The sequence below is a fragment of the Grampus griseus genome (assembly GCF_964374135.1).
Source record: "Grampus griseus genome assembly, chromosome: 12".
Taxonomy (NCBI): Eukaryota; Metazoa; Chordata; class Mammalia; order Artiodactyla; family Delphinidae; genus Grampus; species Grampus griseus.
Genome location: NC_139006.1, coordinates 40205279 through 40224144, shown reverse-complemented (window position 1 = coordinate 40224144; position 18866 = coordinate 40205279). Strand labels below are relative to the sequence as shown.

The 18866-nt window shown below is 50.0% G+C and overlaps 1 protein-coding gene across 3 annotated transcripts in view; it reads left to right on the top strand.

Annotated features, from left to right (window-relative positions):
- TMEM241 (transmembrane protein 241) overlaps positions 1-4559 on the top strand; it is a 104517-nt gene extending 99958 nt beyond the window's left edge. For all 3 annotated transcript variants that reach the window (XM_082667982.1, XM_082667984.1, XM_082667985.1), the window contains one exon: positions 3785-4559. In XM_082667982.1, coding sequence (XP_082524108.1) covers positions 3785-3845 — 61 coding nt within the window. In that variant the 3' untranslated portion in view covers positions 3846-4559. The remainder of the gene's footprint in view (positions 1-3784) is intronic.
- The last annotated feature ends 14307 nt before the right edge of the window (positions 4560-18866 follow it).

The window sequence follows — 18866 nt, the reverse complement described above, 5'->3', positions numbered from 1 at the left end:
GAGAGAAAGGAATAACCAAAGCACAACCTGTTTGTTTGTAGGATTTCGTGATCAGCTCCTCACCTTTGCCCATCATTCACCGGGCCTGCCATTGATCCTGGGCTGCAAACACGAGGATCGCTTCAACTTGATTCCAGTTCCAACCTCATTAGCACCAAGAGTCTTTAGAAAATGGTCTTCTATCCTCTCTGAGTAGAGATGTCTGTGCCTTTAATTTTAGGGGAATGCTTGGAGACTGCCCAAGTCTCTTTGTAGGAAGAGTGAATTTAGGGGTGAAGGAAGAACTTCCACACACCCCAAAGTGCATCTAGGACCACAGTGTCTGAAGTTTTTCAATTGAATTAAAAATTTGAAACCTCTTCTTTAAAATGCTGAGGGAGGCCTTCATAACTATGCTCATTACCTTTCGACACAGAGTAGTTTATCAGATTGTGAACTGTCACTCAGCGAGTCCCCAAGGGAGTGGTGAATTAGTTTTGGTGAGGAAAAGAGAGAAAAACAAAAATAGTTTGGAATCCAGATGGGAAAAGGGGGAGCAGTTATAAGAATTCCATCACTCACTGAGTAAATATTTATTGGGTGTTGTGTTAAGTGCTAGGCCTACAGCTGGGGAAAGGATACAGTCTCTGTCCTCTGTCTGGAGGGTTCCATAGGAATTCATTGAATCACCACAGTAATAAATGTATAATTGAGATGGGGCCTTTGGCTCCCGATGGGAGAAAAGAGGAGTGGAGAGACGCTGAAAATAACCCCCTGGAAGAGAAGCGAGTGATGACTATTTCTGGCTGCCTCTGCTCTGCAATCTGATGTTTATGCCTTGTTACATGAAGTTTGTTCATTTCAGGAATGATGGGGATTATAAGATTTGCAAACAGTCCAGTAAAGCTCTGACTTGACCAGCTGTAATGCGATTAAGATTCCTGCCCCCCTCCTTGTGTCAGCATCTCCCGCTGTTTAGAAGACAGCATCAAAGCTCACCTCCCTGGCTCTCTTAACAGTAAACGGAACCAGGTTTGTTTGCATGTCAGCGTTCCCTAAGCTGCTAGGTGTTTCATTAACTCGCTAAGCCGAGGGGATGAAATGCAAGTTTATTACGCTGCAGCATTGTTCTAAAGCTGCAGGTGTGAGGGTGGCGGAGAGCCAACCGATATCCTGTTCTCCCTGGTGATTAAGGAAGATTAGTGGAAATGACTGTGACCCCCTCCTGTTACATTTGCAGAAATAAAACTCTTCCAAAGCCAAAGTTCTGTACAGATCTTGCATCAGGTCACGGTGACTCTGCGCTTTCCCAGGGGTTTAAGAAGCTGGTATGTGCGTTCTTTAAGGGATGTTGAAGGAAACAGCAGATTGGCTAAGAAGGGAAAGCCAGATCTTTAGAGGTGAGCCTGTGTACAAAATGAATGGCTTCCCCTTCCCAGGCCCTTCTTCATCCAAAGAGAAGAGGCAGTAGAACCCGCCAGCATCTGGGTCTGCCCCTGAACTAGACCAGGACAAGCACAAATGGGTCATGTTTCTCAATATGGTCTTTTGGAACTTGGACCCTAGTTTCTCCCAGGAACAGTCCTATAAATGATGAGTATAGATCTAGGAAAGTCCTCAGAAATTTATTCGGTTCGTAATATAGACACAAACTTCAGCTACGTTATTATGAGCTTAGTACGCGTTAAAGAGAATTCATCGAGTTATTGTCACTATTATAATACTTCTGTAGGAAAGAGGAAAGTACGTTCCAACTTGGAGCTTAAGCTGTCAGGCAGACATCTCCCTCGGGCCCCTCTCCTCTCTTTCCCCCTTGTTAGCGGGCTCGGGGGTCATCCTCCCAGCCCCCTTCCCAGTGCAGTCACTTGACTAGCGCCTCTCTGCCCTCACCCAGAGAGAGAGAGGCCTGACATCACCAGGGAGGGGACATGGCGGGGGTTCAGGGGATTTTCCCACTCTGTAGGGTTGGCAGATGGGTGATGGGGGCGTAGATTTGTTCTCTGTTGCTCTAGAAAGCAGAACTTAGACTCACAGGTGAGGTTGTCAGGTCAGTATGAAGCAGGACTTCCTCCAGGAGGGAAGAACCTCGTGCCCCGGGACCTGCCACAAGATGCCCGTAGGTGCCCATAGATGCTTGCCTGAATCCCATGGCTAGAGCTGGCTTTGCAGAGCAGGATGGGTCCTTCACAAGGACTTTTCAAGCAGAGGTGGGGAAGCCAGCCAGTGGTGAGGGCTGCTGAGAAAGGGATCCCTACTCTGGGAGAGCAGTCGAGAAAAGAATAATATTTCATTGCTTGCCCATTGTAGGCCGCACACGGGGGTCAGCTGCTTCAAGTACGTCCTTCTAAGCCTCACAGAGATGGTTAGATGTGATTGTCTCCTGTGGTGCAGCTGAGGAAACAGCAGACTAACACTTGCAGGATTACGTAGCTAAAAACACCTGAGCACAGTTTGAATTCAGCTTATTGTTTTTCTATGCTCACACTTATTCAGTTCACTGCTCTACTGGAAATGGTCCATGGTACAAGTTATCTTTATGTCGCAGTCACCCACATAGGTGACATTTTTCACTGGGAACAGGATATGCACGGCCTAAGTGTGTTTCATACATTCGGTGCCTTAGATATATGTTAGGAATATGGAGATGCAATAGCCCAAATGTGAGAGTGTGGTGTGTGGGTGTATAGGAGGAGTGGGTGTATAGGAGGAGTGGGTGTATAGGAGGAGTGGGATACTGGAAGGGTAAATGGGAGAAAAAAGGAAGAAGAAGGTGGGATTGTGGGGTTGTTGGCACCTCTGGACAAGAGCATTTCATCCTCAGGGACCCCCATCAAAATCCTTTACTCGTGGCCCATCCCAGGCCTTAGAAGTGCTTTTGGGGAAGAATGACAGGGGATTCAGACGGACACCAGGTTGTCTACTGAGAAGTTTAAAATGGGAAATGTGCAGACCTCTCATTGTATTACATTTTAGGCATGTTAAAATATCCAGCGCTTCTCTTTCTCACACTCTTCTGTTCTCCTGCTATTTTTTCATTTTCAAATCACTGACCATATACATATTTCTGCTCTGGTGGGAAATTCACGATTCCCCATTTGTATTTTCTTCATTATTCTTTTTTTAAAAAATATTTATTTATTTAGGTTGCGCTGCATCTTCGTTGTCGCAGTCGGGCTCCTTAGTTGTGGCATGTGAACTCTTAGTTGCAGCATGCGTGTGGGATCTAGTTCCCTGACCAGGGATTGAACACCGGCCCCCTGCATTGGGAGCGTGGAGTCTTAACCACTGCGCCACTAGGGAGGTCCCCTCCCCATTTGTATTTTGTTTTTAAATGTTCTGTTAGTCTAAATGAAATTAAAGGATTCAGAGAGTGTCAGCTTAATAATGATAAGATTATGGATATCTGCATGATTTTATATTCATCAACCCTCTATGGCAAAAAGTACCAGGCAGCTCTGTGGGAAGCCCTCCTTCAATATTTCTGCCAGAGAGCATTAACGAAGGGCAGTCACTGTCACCTGGTCAGGATGGTTGGGACACATCACCTTCTTCCCTAAGGGGAGGTATCACAACCCACCTTGCAGCCCACTCCCCTCCCCCTGCACAGCTGAGGCTTACCCTGGACGACTGGGCAGTCCCTGGGCCTGACCTCAAAGCGGGGCAGTGCAGGCGGGGGACAAGATGCTCAGCTGCGGGATGAGGGGGCATCCCTTGCCCTGCGGTATGTGGGCACCAGGCAACTCCGTGTGTCCACAGCCCCCAGGCTCCGGGGAGGGGAAAGATGACCTCTTGCTGTTTCTTGCAGCCTCCTGCTCGGCGGCCTTGGAGAGGCCTTGCTGGTTTTCTCAGAGCGGAAGGGCTCCTAAACAACAGAGAAAGTGGACTCCCAGGCTGCAGGTGGAGAACACCGCCCTGGGCTTTGGAGCTCCCTGTCCCGGAGATAGAAAGAAGAAAGCAAGAACGATGAGACACTGCTGCTCGCTGCGTCGAGGAGAACTTTTTCTGGGGTCTCTGGGCCGCTGCAGAGAGTGGACTGTGTCGAGAGGCTCCCCCAAGTCCTGCTGACTGTGCTGTGAGCCCAGCTGTGCAGAAACAGATGCAGGATTTCACCTGTATGGGGATGGCTCCGCCCACCTTGATTGCCACGCAAGCCTCCTTACTAAACACCCTTCCCAGATAAGCGTTCACTGCCTGCTAGTGGGCCCAAGGTATTGCGTTGCCTTTTTGGTTTTGTTTTGTGTTCCCCTGGAGACTCCTCTGGGGACCCCCTTTCCTTGCTGTCAGGCTGGCTTGCCTAGAACGCACACTCCCCCGCCTAGGGGCACAGAGAGAATTCCTCAAGCGGGGCTTCCACTGGGGGCGGGGATGGAGGAGGTAAATGGGGGTTCTGGGCCAAGTAAGACACCAGCAAGGACACTACTTCTCCAGAGTGTGTGCTGAAGCCTTTTTATGGTTGTGTGTTGTGTTGAATTGCACACACCCTTTTTTGCCTACCATTAGGTTAACTTGATACTAATGATTACCAGAGGGCATAGGATTAATAAGCACTGGTGGAGGAAACACCAAACAAACGTGGCTATGTAGGGGCTTCCCTGGTGGCGCAGTGGTTGAGAGTCCGCCTGCCGATGCAGGGGAGGAGCTGGGCCTGTGAGCCATGGCCGCTGAGCCTGGGCGCCCGGAGCCTGTGCTCTGCAATGGGAGAGGCCACAACAGTGAGAGGCCCGCGTACCGCAAAGAAAACAAAACAAAACAAAACATAGATATGTAAACGCACACACAGTTATATTCATAATCCATTTAATTCCCTGATATCTCAGAGGAGGTTTCAGATCACTGAACACTGAAATATATTTTTCAGGCCAGATTAAAAATAGGATGAAAACTCTAAACCTTGCCTTTATGGGAGTCAAAAGAAATGAATTTGCATGAAATGGTCATTTGATTCTGAACCCCAATGAAGGTTTAAGAAAATAATGTCTAACTCCAAATATTCCTGCTCATAATAGGTTTTCTGAATGCATTATACTCTGCCAGGTGTCAGTTTTGGTCATTTTGAGACATAGAAGGTAATGAAGTCCAGGGAGTCCTGTCCGGGAAGGATCCAGGCCCTGCAGGGTTGGACACCCTGTTAGTGATGAAGGACCACCTCCAGCATCTGGGAAACAAGCCTTGTCCATTCTTGGCCTTGTGAAGACTAAGGTCAGCTCAGTCAGGCCATTCTTCCTGCATTTTTTTCTCCAAGTTGTTGAAAAAAGAAACAAGATGAAACAAATAGGAATGGATTAGTATATTTGGACCTTGAGTACCTTAAATTCATTTCCTTGTCTTTTCCTGGTCTCTGCTTGTCATTTAAGGTAAACATGTTCAGAGTGACCTTTATACATATATAGTTTCACTTTGTTTTTTGTTCCTAATCTGAGATGTCAAACCTTCTACCGAGGATCAAATAGAAAATCTGGGTTTACAATTTTCTTTGTTCTTTTGCTCCCACAAAACCGTGTCTGTACACCTGAGTCCAGTTCTCTCTTTGCAGAAAGTGGCATCTGTCCAAATGTCATCTTATGTCTGTCTTTCCACGTCTCATTTGAGCAAGTGGAGATTCCTAAGGCTAGAAAGAGCCATGTACAGTTAACAAACCCCATCCCCTGTTCCAGCAGGACTGACCTCAGAAACTTCTGCAGCAGACAGAGAAAGACAAATACTGTACGACATCACTTATATGTGGAATCTAAAAAATAATACAGATGAATGTATTTGCAAAACAGAAACAGATATAGAAAACCAACTAGTGGTTACCAAAAAGGAGAGGGAAGGGAAGAGGCAAATTAGGGGTATGGGATTAAGAGATACAAACTACTGTATATAAAAAAGATGAGCAACAAGGATATACTGTACAGCACAGGGAATTATAGCCATTATCTTATAGTAACTTTTAATGGAATATAGTCTATAAAAATATTGAATCACTATGCTGTACACCTGAAAGTTAATACAATATTGTAAATCAACTATACTTCAATAAAAGAAATAAATGTACCTCAAAAAACCAAAAAACAAAATTTCTGCTGCAGAGTTTTAGACCTTTTTTTTTCTTTTTAAAGACTCTAACAAGGATTTTTTTTGGTTTTTGTTTGTGTGATTTTTTTAACTTCATTCCAGAGTCCCATTGTTTTTAAAATCTCAGGTCTTTTCTTACTTTGACACTAGCAAGAGGCAAAGGATAAGATGTTTCTTCAATAGACCATCCTGCTTCCTTCAGCTTCCGTTTCTTCTTGGGATTTTTTCTTCAAGCTTTTACCACCATCTTTTATGCCCAAGTTCACGTGCTCAGCTCTGAAGTCAGGGTGAGCCTAGAGGGCTGTAAGTCAAGGGACTGGCCTAGATTACTGCTCTCATTCTCTGTGGCTCTCTGGGCCCCTGGTCCCCCTGGTGGGGAATCCCCAGCACTCCCTTTTACCCGAAATGATCCATTTGGTCATGTCCTATCTTGGTCATGTCCTTGCTGGCCCCATGTCAAAGCCAGGGTGTTTTGTCTTTGTATTTGTCCAAATAAAGAATACGCTTTCTGTCAGGAGAAGCAAAGTTCTGTGTGATTGTGTATTATTACTAATCTGCTGTGGATATAAGGAAAAATAAACCATTTATTTTCTCAGTAATTGGCCTTTCTCTTCTCTTCAGCCTGGACAGGAGAGTATTGCAGAAAAGGTTGTTATCCTTGGGGAGTGAGTTCTTGCATCTTAAACACAGGCCCAGACTTCTACCAGCATCCAGGCCACTTAGCTCTGCAGAGGGAGGTCCACCCAACTCCTCCCTCTAGCCCTGCCCTGTCCCGTGTAACCACCAGCCGTGTGTGGCCGTTGAGTACTGAGAGGGTGCCCCACCCCTACCTACCCCAATGGTATTTACACTCCTTGCAGTTCCCGTCTCTTTCTCTTGAATCCGGTCTAGCTCTGACTTGCTTGCTGCCAGTAGGAGGTGATAGAAGCTATGATCCCAGACTTCCAAGGCCAGGTTGAAAGCCTTGCAGCGCCTGCTTTGATCTTCTGGAACGGCCTTTGGGAGTCCTGAGCTGCCTTGTAGAAGTCTGACTCCCCTGAGGCGGCTGTGCTGGAGAGACCAGGTATAGGAGCCCTGTAGACAGTCGCTGCTGCACCCAGCCTTCTCACCACCCCACCAGGCTACCAGACATGTGAGGGGAGCTGCCCTGGACCTTCTAGGACCAGCCCATCTGCCAGCTGAGTGCCGTCAAGTGATCTCAGTCAATGCCACGTGGTGCAGAAGCATCAGAGCCTGCATGAATGCCTGACCACAAAATCATGAGCTACAGCAAAATTGTTTGAAGCCACTAAGTTTTGGGAAAACTTATTATACGACAGAGAGCCTCGAATTCCCTTCGTCTCAGGTGGATCCAATCTGAGCACTCTGAGACCCTCCCCTCAATAGACTTGTTCCAGGAGAACCAGTCTGCTGCAGCTGCCTTCCGCCCTGGAGCTGCCTGGAGAAGGGGGCCCCCACCGCGTGTCCAGGGCTTTCCCAGACCCCCATTACAGGGCAGGATCTGTGCCTTTGGGTCAAAGAACCTCATTCACTCATTCATTCATTCAAAAAATACCGAGAACCCACTATGTGCCAGGCTCTGTTTTGGGCTTGTGGATGTATCTGTAAATAAGATGAGTCGCCCCGAAGCTTACTTTCTAGGGGTGGAGACAGACAATAAACAAGGAAATAATGGAACTTCAGAGAGAGGTAAGTGCTTTTAATAAAATAAAGCCCAGATGGAGACACAGACTCTTCTGAAAATCTGATGAAAAGTAAGGAATTTCTCTTCCGAAATGTGCAGTCTCACACACACACACACACACACACACACACACAAAATTAAGCATGTAGTTGGGGGATTTATTCTCCCTGAAGTCCATCTGTTGGGCCTCTACTGGATTCCAGGTTAAGAACAACTGAAAAAATAAAATAAAATAAAATAAAATAAAATAAAAAAAAAAAAAAAAAAAAAGAACAACTGAGTGAGAACCTCTTTGGGGGACATGGGGTGAAGTCAAGGGTGCCCACAGTGGAATGTACTGCCGCCCCCCACTGGTCTGAGTGGAGGCCAGGTCACTGGGCCTTGTGCAGACAATGGCGGCCACAGAAGGCTCGGCCCGGTCTCGGGGGGAATCTCAGGCTGGTGTGGGAGAGACGCGCAGACTTGAACATGGGTCTCATGGTCCATTTCAAGGGCATGGTGCACCTGGTAGGAACCTGGAGAGATGCCGCGAGGGAGAAGTCCCAGCTGCGAAGCCCAGCACCGAGAATCACTGGGGGCCGTGCAGAGTGTTGCCCAAAGGGCTTCACTCCTGAGATGTCTCACCTAATCCTCACAAGGAGCCTTTGGCGGAGGAATTGCCATTGGCCTCGTTTTGCAGAGGAGAAGGCAGACACGGAGAAGGTAAGTCACATCCCTGAGGCCCTCAGCTCGGTGGAGGGTGCGTGAGGATTTGAGGGACGTTCCCAGCCCTGCCTGTCAGCTCCCACGGTGGCTGCCCTCCCCACGCGAGTGACAGGGGACCCGAGTGAGCAGAGCCGGAGCTGGGGGCTCCAGCCACGCTCAGGCAGTAACCGCCGGCGAGGCAGGGCCCAAGAGGCCAGGAGGTGGGTTGGGTCAGGCAAGGGGTGTTTCGAAAGCCTGGCTGGGAAATTATGTTCGTGAGCACCCGTGATGCTCTAGATGGGGTGCAGGTGCCTCCCCCATGCTGTGTCACCTAGTCTTCACAACCCTGCACTTACAGAGGACGCCTCCGAGAGCCTGACAGGACAGGAAACCTTGCCATGCTCACCACTCCTGAGCTAAGATTCCAAGATGGCTTTCACGACCCTTCTGCCCTGGCCCGTCCTGTGTTATGCGTTGTCTGTGGGCACTGCCCACGTCACCCCCACCACGGACCGCTGGGTTCTGAACAAACCAGACGAGCCAAGCCCCCCACCGGTGGCCCTCGTACAAGGTCCAGGGCAGTGCTGTCCCCCGTGGGCGTCGGCCACTCGGACCCCACGCTGGCCGTCTGCCTGGCGGCTCCCGGGTCCTCTGACCTGGGCAGTAAACCCCTGGGAAGGCTGAGCCCATCCTGGAGCTCACACGGGGCTCCCCTCTGTTCTGGAGACGTCTCAGAGACTCAGACATCCTGTGCTCCTCGTGGAACGGGGGATCCTTTGCTCCTGCTGTGAGCTGATTTTCGGTGGCCTGGCCAGCAGAGGCTTGCCCTGTGCAAAAGCAAACCTTGGCACACAGACCTTCGTCCAGTTCCATCCAGGCCCAGCCGGGGAGGGGTCTGAAGGGACCGCGCCCCGCTCCACCCCCCAGCTCCCCTCCCTTGGCCGCTGAGGGTGGAATCCCATTTAAACAACCGCCTGAGCCAAAAGGAACATTTGAGTCATTTATTTCCTTCTCGCTGTGTGAAGAGGCCCACGGGCGGGCGAACACAAGGCCTCTGTGCCTGTTTGTCTTCACACCCATCACTCCGAGTGAGCCTCCGGGAGAGCAGTGGAGCCCTTGGAAACGTGGGGATTTAATCCAGGCACCATTCCCTGGCCGGTGGATTTGCATGACGCATTAAGAGGAGCTGTTTAGTGAAAAGGGCTCTAAGTGGGAGACAGAACCCCAGGTTCTGTCCAGGCTCTCTCACCACCCCAGCAAGCGATAGCCATCATTCCTCCGTTTATCTCCTCTTCCCTTCATTCATCACACACCTACTCTCCAGCAGAGCTGGCCGCTGCTGGAGGGGAGGCCCGGCTCTTCACACAGGGGAGGCTGTGGGCAGGGTCTGCTTCGCACAGAGAAAGTTGCAAGTTGTCCCTTGTCCTGGCGGAGCAGCTCTGGCGACCCTCTATGTGACTGTCGAGTACAGCAAACGCACCCTCCCTATTCTCAGGGAGGCCCTGAGTCGACAAGAAGACCTGCAGACTGAGCTCTTTTAAAAAAAATAACAGTTTTATTGAGATATAATTTACATACCCTAAAATGTACCATTTTGTTTAAGGTGTTGGGTTTCTTTCTTTCTTTTTTTTTTTAAGTCGTTATTGAATTTGTTACAATATTGCTTCTGTTTTAGGTTTTGGTTTTTGGGTGTGAGGCATGTGGGATCTCAGCTCCTCCACCCGGGATCCAACCTGCAGCCCCTGCATTGGAAGGCGAAGTCTTAACCACTGGACTGCCAGGGAAGTCCCTAAGATGCACCCGTTTAAAGTGTACAGTTCGGTGGGTTTTAGTATATTCACAGAATTCTGCAACCATCGCCACTATCTAATTTGAGAACATTTCCGTCACCCGCAAAAGAAACCCTGTACCCGCTGTCACTCATTCCCCACCCCCCCCGCCACTCCCACTGACCCAGGCAATCCATTTTCTATCTCTGCACACGTGCCTGTTCTAGAGATTTCCTATGAACAGGGATCGTGCAGCATGGTGTTGGCTGTCCTCTGCGGAATAAAGGGCCTGGGTCCCTCGGTGGTGGTGAAGCTGGACAGGGGAGAGGAGGCCCGGTCACCACAATCCCGCCGGTGGTACCACTTTAAAAAGCTCCCAGATCTGTCCTCATCTCTCCAGGGGTCTTGAAGGTACAATGGAGTCAAACCCGTCATTCTATTTGTGTGTGTGTGTGTGTGTGTGTGTCGACTACTCATCACATGTTCTCTAAGTAAAGGACTCTTTCCCAGGAGAAAGGAGAGAACAGACGTGGCGGGTTTGCAGGTTCGCCCTCGACAGAACAGACTCACGCCCACAGGTGACAGAGGACGTGGACCGGGGGGGAACCGAGGGCACTGCCATGAGAATTTTGAAACCATAGAAAACAATCAGAAACAATGTATATCAACAGCATGTGTAAAATAAGCTACAGTTCAAAGTTAAGCTGAATAACCAAACCATGAACATTACCTCCAACTAATATTTGCTGTTATTTAGAACATTGCACATGTTTTCAATAACTTAAAAGTGAATTCTTCACATCTCCTAATCCCCCCAGGAAGTACAAGTTTCTTTTCAGTAGATTTAAATAATACATCCAAATATTTACCCATAGTAGGAGATTCTGGCATTAACTATAGCTGAGTTTAACAGAAATATAGAAAATCATGAAGATATATGCAGCGTTTAAAGATGATCACTTGTAGCAGTTCCTTAGAAGTCCTAGGGGAGAAAGGCAGTTCTCTGCTTCCTAACAGCACCTAAGGTTTATGCTGCATAATGTAATTCAGCGGGACAGCGTTCTGACCAATGATAAGCAACTTACAGAAAATTCTTTCTCCTCTTCAATGTTTCATTTTAAAGCTACTATTTTGACCGTCTCCAGCCCCAGCCCCAGCCTTGGCCTCACGGTGGAGGCAGTTCGTAACCTCACCTCTGCGTGTGGGGAACGGATTCTATGACGGAGGGTCCGTGACTCCCCGCTCGGCTGCCCACCACCCACCCCTCCCAGCCATGTCCGTTTGTCCATCCTGCAGGCTATGGCTCAGCTTGGCCCCGGCTGCCCCAGGAGTGCTGGGGCTCCGAGCCCGTCTCCAGGACCCAGACGAGTTCAGGATCCAGATGGCTAATTGCTAACCCCTTATACATTTCCTCTTCCTCAGTGTATTTGTTTGCTAGGGTTCCGGTAACAAAGTACCACAGACTGAATGGCTTAAACGGCAGAAATGTCTTGTCTCACGGTTCTGGAGGCTGGAAGTCCAAGATCAAGGTGTCGGTGGGGTTGGTTCCTTCTGACGGCTGAGAGGTGTGGCTCTGTTCCTGGCCTCTCTCCCTGTATCTCTTCCCATGGTCTCCTCGCTGTGCAAATTCCCCCTTTTTAGAAGGACATACGGGATAAGGACCCACCCTAATGACCTGATTTTAACTTGATTACCACTGCAAAGACCTTATCTCCACATAAGGTCACTGAGGTACTGGGGATGAGGACTCCAACATATCTTTATGGGGTGGGAGGACACAATTCAACCCATAACACTTAGTAATAGAAGTTAGATGTATTTGAGCGACTGTGTATAAAGCTAACAGATACATTCCCAGCCTCTCTTGTAACCATGCAGCTTATCTGAGTAGGTTCCAACCAAGGAGATGTAAGCAGAAGTTGGTGGGTGAGACTTTGGGGACAGTTGCTTAAAAGAGCTCAGAGAGGTAAATCTTCTGCCTTCCTTCCGCTTCTTGCCTGGGTTGAGGACATGATAGCTGGAGTTCTAGCATCTATCTTGGGCCTTGAGACAACCTTGAAGTTGCAAGTTGTGGCCTTAAGATAGTGGAACAGAAGCTAGAAGGAGGCTGGGTCTCTGATGAGATAATGGGGCCACCATGCCACCTGAGGACTGCCCACCTCCAACCATTTTAAGTGAGAGAAAATAAAAAATTCTCCTTTGTTATTTCTAGTCTCTGTTACGAGCCCCCAAGGAGCCAGGATGGTGCCGTGGGGAAGACATGTACTAATACTTTGGCACGAGACAGACCTGATTGGGTCTGGACCCTCCTCTGGACCATTTATACACACAGTTGTCTCACAGCATAGAAATGACCTCTCTGCTTGTCTGCCCTCCCCCTACATGGTGAGCTCCTTAAAGGTAGGGTCCATGTCTGTTTGTCTTTGTTTTCCTGGTGCCTTGCACAGAGCTGCACATAAAAGTGCTCACTGAGTGTTGATCTGAACAGATTTTAAACCCTCTACACTTACCAGCTCTGTGGTCTTGGACTCTGAGTCTTAATTTCATTAATGATTAAAAAAAAAAAGGAGGTTATAATACCAGGGCTGTATTAAAGATGAAACACGAATAAATGTATAGCATTTAGCATTTGTTGGATGTCCAAGGAGCAATAGCCCTCATTAGTATTAAGACCACATTTTCTACAAAATCCTAGTTCTAGGCCCGGTGTGATGTTCCATTTACTTCTGATGACCAGACTTTTGCTTTGTCCTAAGAGCAAGTCTCTGACATACACACATTGTAGTCATCGGGTTCCCGTCTTATTCTCTTTGACTTCTTTTGGTCTCGAAAACCTCATCGGTACACAAGTCCCTGGGTTGCCTGGGTTCCAATTCTGGCATCTGCTAGTCTGTCAGTTTGAGTGCAGGTAAGCCTTCCATGCTCAGCTTGGTGATCATCTAAGTCAGGACACAGGGAGCATGGGGGGCTTTACATTCTATCTGATGGTCCTGGTCATAGAAGAGGGCCTTCCCATGAAGAGAGCAGCAGAGATGGCCCCAGCGTTCCACCCTTCCCAGTGCCCAGGCCATTTGCAATGCGATGGAGCCATTTCCCCACTGCTTGGATCTGAGCTCTGGCTGATAAATGCAGTGAAAGTGACACTACCAATTTTGGGTTAAGGCCTTGAGAAGTCTCAGACACCTCCACTTGTGTTCTTAGACTTCTCTGAGCCCTCTTCTTGACCAGTTCAGCAAGAATCCTGCCAAGTCAGTTTAGCAAGAATGCCCCCTCCCTCCACTTGGTACCTAACCAAGTTCCTCTTGGTATTTTTCCATCCACTGACTCTCTCACCCTGCCCATTGGCTATAAATCCCCAGCTACTTCTGTTGTCTTCACAGTTGCATTCAATTTTTATCTCCTATTACAATCGTCTGGACCCCTATTGCAGGAGTCTTGAATAAAGTTTTCCTTGCCTGTTTAACTCTACCTGACGCACGTTTTCTTTGACTGCTTCCATCATGAGAACAAGCCCGGAGTAGTCTACTGGAGGATGAGAGACCACGTGGAACAGAGCTAAGTCCTCCCAGCTGAGGCTGTCCTAGACCAGATGCCCTCAGCTGACAGCAGTCACATAAACAAGCCGGGTCAATATTGGATGCACTAGGCTCAGGCCAGCCGACCCCAAGGCTCATGAGAAATAATAAATATTCGTTAGTTTGCTCCACTATGATTTGGGGTGATTTGATTTGCAGCAATATTGTGTCAATAGCCTATTGGTACAGAGGAGAAGAAAAGGGAAGAAAAGCAGAGCAGGACCTTTTGAAAGACTCCCCCTGTCTTGAGCACCGTGGGTCCTGCATGGTGTTACGATTCCCGTAGCGATAGTGAGAGACAGCCCTGTGTCTTTGGCTGCCACTCCCGGAAAGGAGGGACTAGAGCTGCAGCGGACTGTGTGGGTCCCACAGGCACCAGGCTGCAATAGAGAAGGGAGGGAGGATGGGGCACTGGGCAGGAAGGGACCGGCTAGTTATGGGGCTGCCCTCATGGGATGCGCCAGCTAGGGAACAACCAAGTCCTGTATTCCAAATCCCTTCAAGTGACAGCACTGGGACTGAGCTATTCATAGCAGGGGAAGAACTCTGCAGTGTCCGCGGTGGAACGCACCCTGAGTCAAAGTGCAGGAGTCAAAGTCGCCCCTCGAACGTCCTCCTCCTCAGTCCGGGGCTCCACCCTGCCCGGGCCTCCTGTCCTCCCCCACAGCTTCTCTTGCCCCCTCAGCCCTTTACTCTTTTTCTAATTTTTAAAATTGTGGTAAAAGATGCATAAGGTAAAATTTATCATTTTAAACCATTTTTAAGTGTACAATTCAGTAGCATTAAGTACATTAACAGTGTTGTACACCATCACCACTGTCCATTTCCAGAACTTAAAAAAATCTCAAATAGAAGTTCAGCACCCATTAAATAATAACTCCCCATTCCCTCTACTCCCCGGCGTCCCAGCCCCCAGCCCCTGGTAACCTCTATTCTAGGTGCTGTGTTTATGGATTTGCCTGTTCTAGGTACATCATTTGAGTGGAATCATATATTTCATTGGCCAAAAAGTTTGTTTGGGTTTTCCTGTAACATCCGAATGAACTTTGGGGCCAACCAGTATTTGTCCTTTTGTGCCTCTCAGCCCTTTATTCTTCTTATTTTTTGGTTGCGCTGGGTGTTAGTTGCAGCACTTGGGCTCCTTAGTTGCGGCATGTGAACTCTTAGTTGCAGCATGCATGTGGGATCTAGTTCCCTGAGGCCCCTGGGGCCTGGGGCCCCTGCACGGGGAGCATGGAGTCTTCACCGCTGCACCACTAGGAAAGTCCCTCAGGCCTTTATTCTTACCAAAAGTTTTGTTTCCAGACACCTGAAAAGCAGCCCACCAGGGATATGTGCTTTCTTTAATTCCCATCCCCCTTCCTTTGACCTGCAAGTGTCGGGTTACATGACCTTGGCCTTGGGGAGCCCCTGTCCCCATCAAATCCCCAAAGAAAACATACATATCAGGGGATTCCCTGGTGGCGCAGTGGTTGAGAGTCCGCCTGCCGATGCAGGGGACACGGGTTCGTGCCCCGGTCTGGGAAGATCCCACATGCCGTGGAGCGGCTCCGCAACGGGAGAGGCCACAACAGTGAGTAGGCCACAGCAGTGAGAGGCCCGCGTACCGCAAAAAACAACAACAACAAGAAACACACAAATCAGTCTTCCTGACCACACTGAACAGGGGCTGTGAGAATGCCCCGCCCTGCATTTTCCTTTCCGCCTTTTGGGCCCAGCTGTTCTCACCACCCGCTCCGCACCCCTGGCTGCGCTCGCTCCAGTTGGACGGGGAGCATCGAGGTCACTGTGAGCCTCAGGTTTGTCTAACCGACCCCCAGAGGGCAGGGTCCACATTCCTTGAGCAGCCCCAAGGGGCCCGCCCAGTTTTAGGTCAAAAGCTCCACAAGTAAGCTGAGCCTTAATAGCAGAGGCCCTGGCTTGAGGTGGGCTGGAATCAGGCCAGCCCAGTGGGGTCGGAACACCCAGTGGGGCCTGAGGTCTGTAGGCAGCTTGTCTGTGAGTCAATGAGGTAAAGGAGATGATGGGGAAAATGCAGAATATTTCCGTTTCCACCCTCTGCTGCTCCTCCCTGCAGCCTCCACAGCCTCACACACACACACTCACACACATGTTCTTTCACACACTCACACACTAGCTCACACCTGCCTCAGGGACTCATGTTTTCATGGCCTGAGGTGAGAGGGCTACTCCGGGCATAAATCAAAGAGGTGTTCTCCAGGACCCTGGGGGCCGTGAGCCGTGGGGTCAAAGGTGACCCTGAGGGGGAGAGAGAGGGTTCGCTCTCACTTCCTTGAGAGCTCAGTGCTGCTTTGGCCCTTTGGCACCCTGGGGACAGCACCTGGGGGCCCGTGGGCAGGGGCAGAAGCGGGCCTTGAGGTGAGGAGGCGGCCTCAAGAGGCTTGAGGGCCTGCAGAGACCCAAGGCGGCGGGGAAGAGGGAGGGGGGAAGGGAAAGGGCCAGCAGGGGCAAGGGCTGGCGGCTTGTTGTTCTGTGTCTCACCCCCGGGGACTCTCAGGTTGCCTTCCATCAACTTCGCCCCCAGCAGGAGCGCACCAGACAGTAAACTCCACCTTGTCCTCAGGCATGGAGTTGATTTTCATTCTTTACTTTCATTCTGAAGCTGATTCTTCATTATCGAGACTTCTCTACTTGCCTTTCCTGCGTGGTCTTTCCCAGCCCCCTTGGTCAGGGGGGTGCATGGCTGCCTCTGTTGGGCAGGGGGTTCTGGGCTGGAGTTGAGGAACCCCACGGAGCCCCAGTTCTTTACAGTGGGAAAGGTAATCTAGAACCTGAAACCTCGTAGGTTTGCAGACGTACACAGGAAAAAGTTATATATGTCTATATGATATGTATGTGTAAACACACATTCACCACACATGTATGTACATATGTATATGTACGGGAACCACACACAGACCGTTGATGAAGGTATGCTGAGTAGCCCGGCACCCAGCACATCATAAGCCATAAGTGTTATTGTTGACCCTGATCATCATCTGGGACTCTCCCTAGCAGTTGACTTTCTGCGGCAGGGGACTTGGGGTGTCCGAGCAAATGGAGTGTGACAACGAGGTAAAGTGACTTTAAGATCTCTTAGCACGTGGAACATGCTGTCACCCAGAAGCCCTCGTGCATTCATTCGTTCCTCCAGGAAGTCACAGAACAGCGCAGATTACCTTCTCTACACGTTCAAAAGCACCAACCTCAAACGGCTCCCTGCTCTATGGAAACGAGCATTTCTCAGGCTGGTTCACTTTCCCCGTCTCTACAACTATTCCAGACGTTTTCGCTCTCTTCAAGCCCCATCCCCTCCTTGCCCTCCTCCTTCCCGTTTGGGTGGGCCCCGCCACTTAAAGGGAAAATGGAAGCTGTCAGGAGAACAGTCACCTTCCCGATCTCATCTGGACAAACCTGCTCACCTGGGCACGTCTCTCCCCTGCTTTCCCCAATTGAGGAGTCCTTCCTCTCCAACTTCCCATGACTCCCTCGCCTCTGCTCATTTTGATTCCAGCCCCTCCTGCCTCCTCAGGACCTGCCCTCTCTTGGTTATTTGAACTTATCCCTCTCAGCTGGCTTTAAATACCCTCGAGTCTTTCAACACAACAACAAGAAAACGAGGACGCAAAACGTCGACCTTGACGTCTTTCTTTAACCTCGCTGTCGTAAGCTGGCTCGCCGAGTATGACCAACACACCTCCCGATGAGACAAAGCCGAGGGCATTGCTGCCGCCCTGGCAGGGAGGGGAGGACAGCACCGCTTGGATTTCAAAGCCAGGAAGACAAGGTCAGCATTTTGGTTTGAAGTGAGTACTGTATCTCAGTGTGGGGAGTTAGGATCAGGTAACAATCACAACACCACAGTCCAGGATGGGTGGAGACGGCAAGGTGAGGGGTTCAAAGAATCTTCAGGCACACACACTGGAGATGCTTTTCACGGAAGAGTTGTCTTGGGGGAAGTTTGCGTGGTAAACACTATTTGCTTGGGAGCACAGTCCCCCCAAGAGTAAAGAAATGCTACTGAAGATAGTAGAAGACTCTGGGTGGGCAGTAAGGTGTGGTTTCACTTCCCTCACCTAGGCTGAGCGTGGGTAGAACGTTTTGGCTCTCAGCCTCGAGCTTCTGCCCTCGCTCCTTCCTCCCGTTCACGACTACACTTCTCAGAAAAACCCTTCTCTGCTTGCTCAGGCCATTCCCTCCCCTCCCACTCATTCCTTAGCCCTGCAACCCGACTGCAGGCTCCCTGGAAAGCAGGGCTCACTACGCCAAAGCCTGGATGCCACGGGGGCCTCGTCATCTCCCCGTCGAGCTCCTGGGGGCAGCACTTGGGGGTAATTTGGAGCAGCAAGGCACCCAGAGCCCATCTGCCACCTCTCCCAGGTGCTGGGTCGCCAAGGGGCAGCCAGCACCAGTGTCTGCCCAGCCGTGGGGACACGAAAGGAGCCACGGCGACTCCCTTGGGCTGGGTGGCGGAGAGTAAATAAGTGAAATGCCATGGGAATCAGGAGACTTCCAGCTGGACCCAAAGAAACGGGCTGGGAGCAGGAAATGGAATCAGGCCACTTGGAGGATCGCTGCGGAAGGACACTTCCTTGTCATCTCTCCGAGTCTCCTGAGATCCGAACTCCTCAAGTCTAGGGTCCATCACAGGCCAGGGCAGGCGGTCTCAGCCCTTCCCAGCCTCTCACTCCAAGCTCTGCAGCCCAGGGCTGGTCTGGTCTGACTAGGGCCAAGTTGGTGGGTGGCCTGGAACTCTGGACGAAAGTGACCCAGAGGCCAAGTGCAACGTCGGCTTTGCTTTGGGGGTTCATTGAGCAGAAGGCCCTTCCTTGGAAACATCTGTGCCCCTGTCTGGCTTCAGGCCTCTGGTGTCCTTGTCTTTCCCCAAGTTTAGCCCTCAGGAAAGTGACCTTGTGAGGGAAGGGGGAGAGGTCCCAGGAGAGTATCGGGGAGTCAAGGTGAAATAGGACTCCCAGGTGTTAATAGGCCTCGCCAAACTCCTTATACTGACCCCCTTCCAAGAGGTGACCACCTGCCCAGCCTCCGCCAGGTAAAGATGGTTCGAGAGCTGGGTCCCTGCACCCTGTACTACTCCTCCATAACCACCATGCTCTGGCC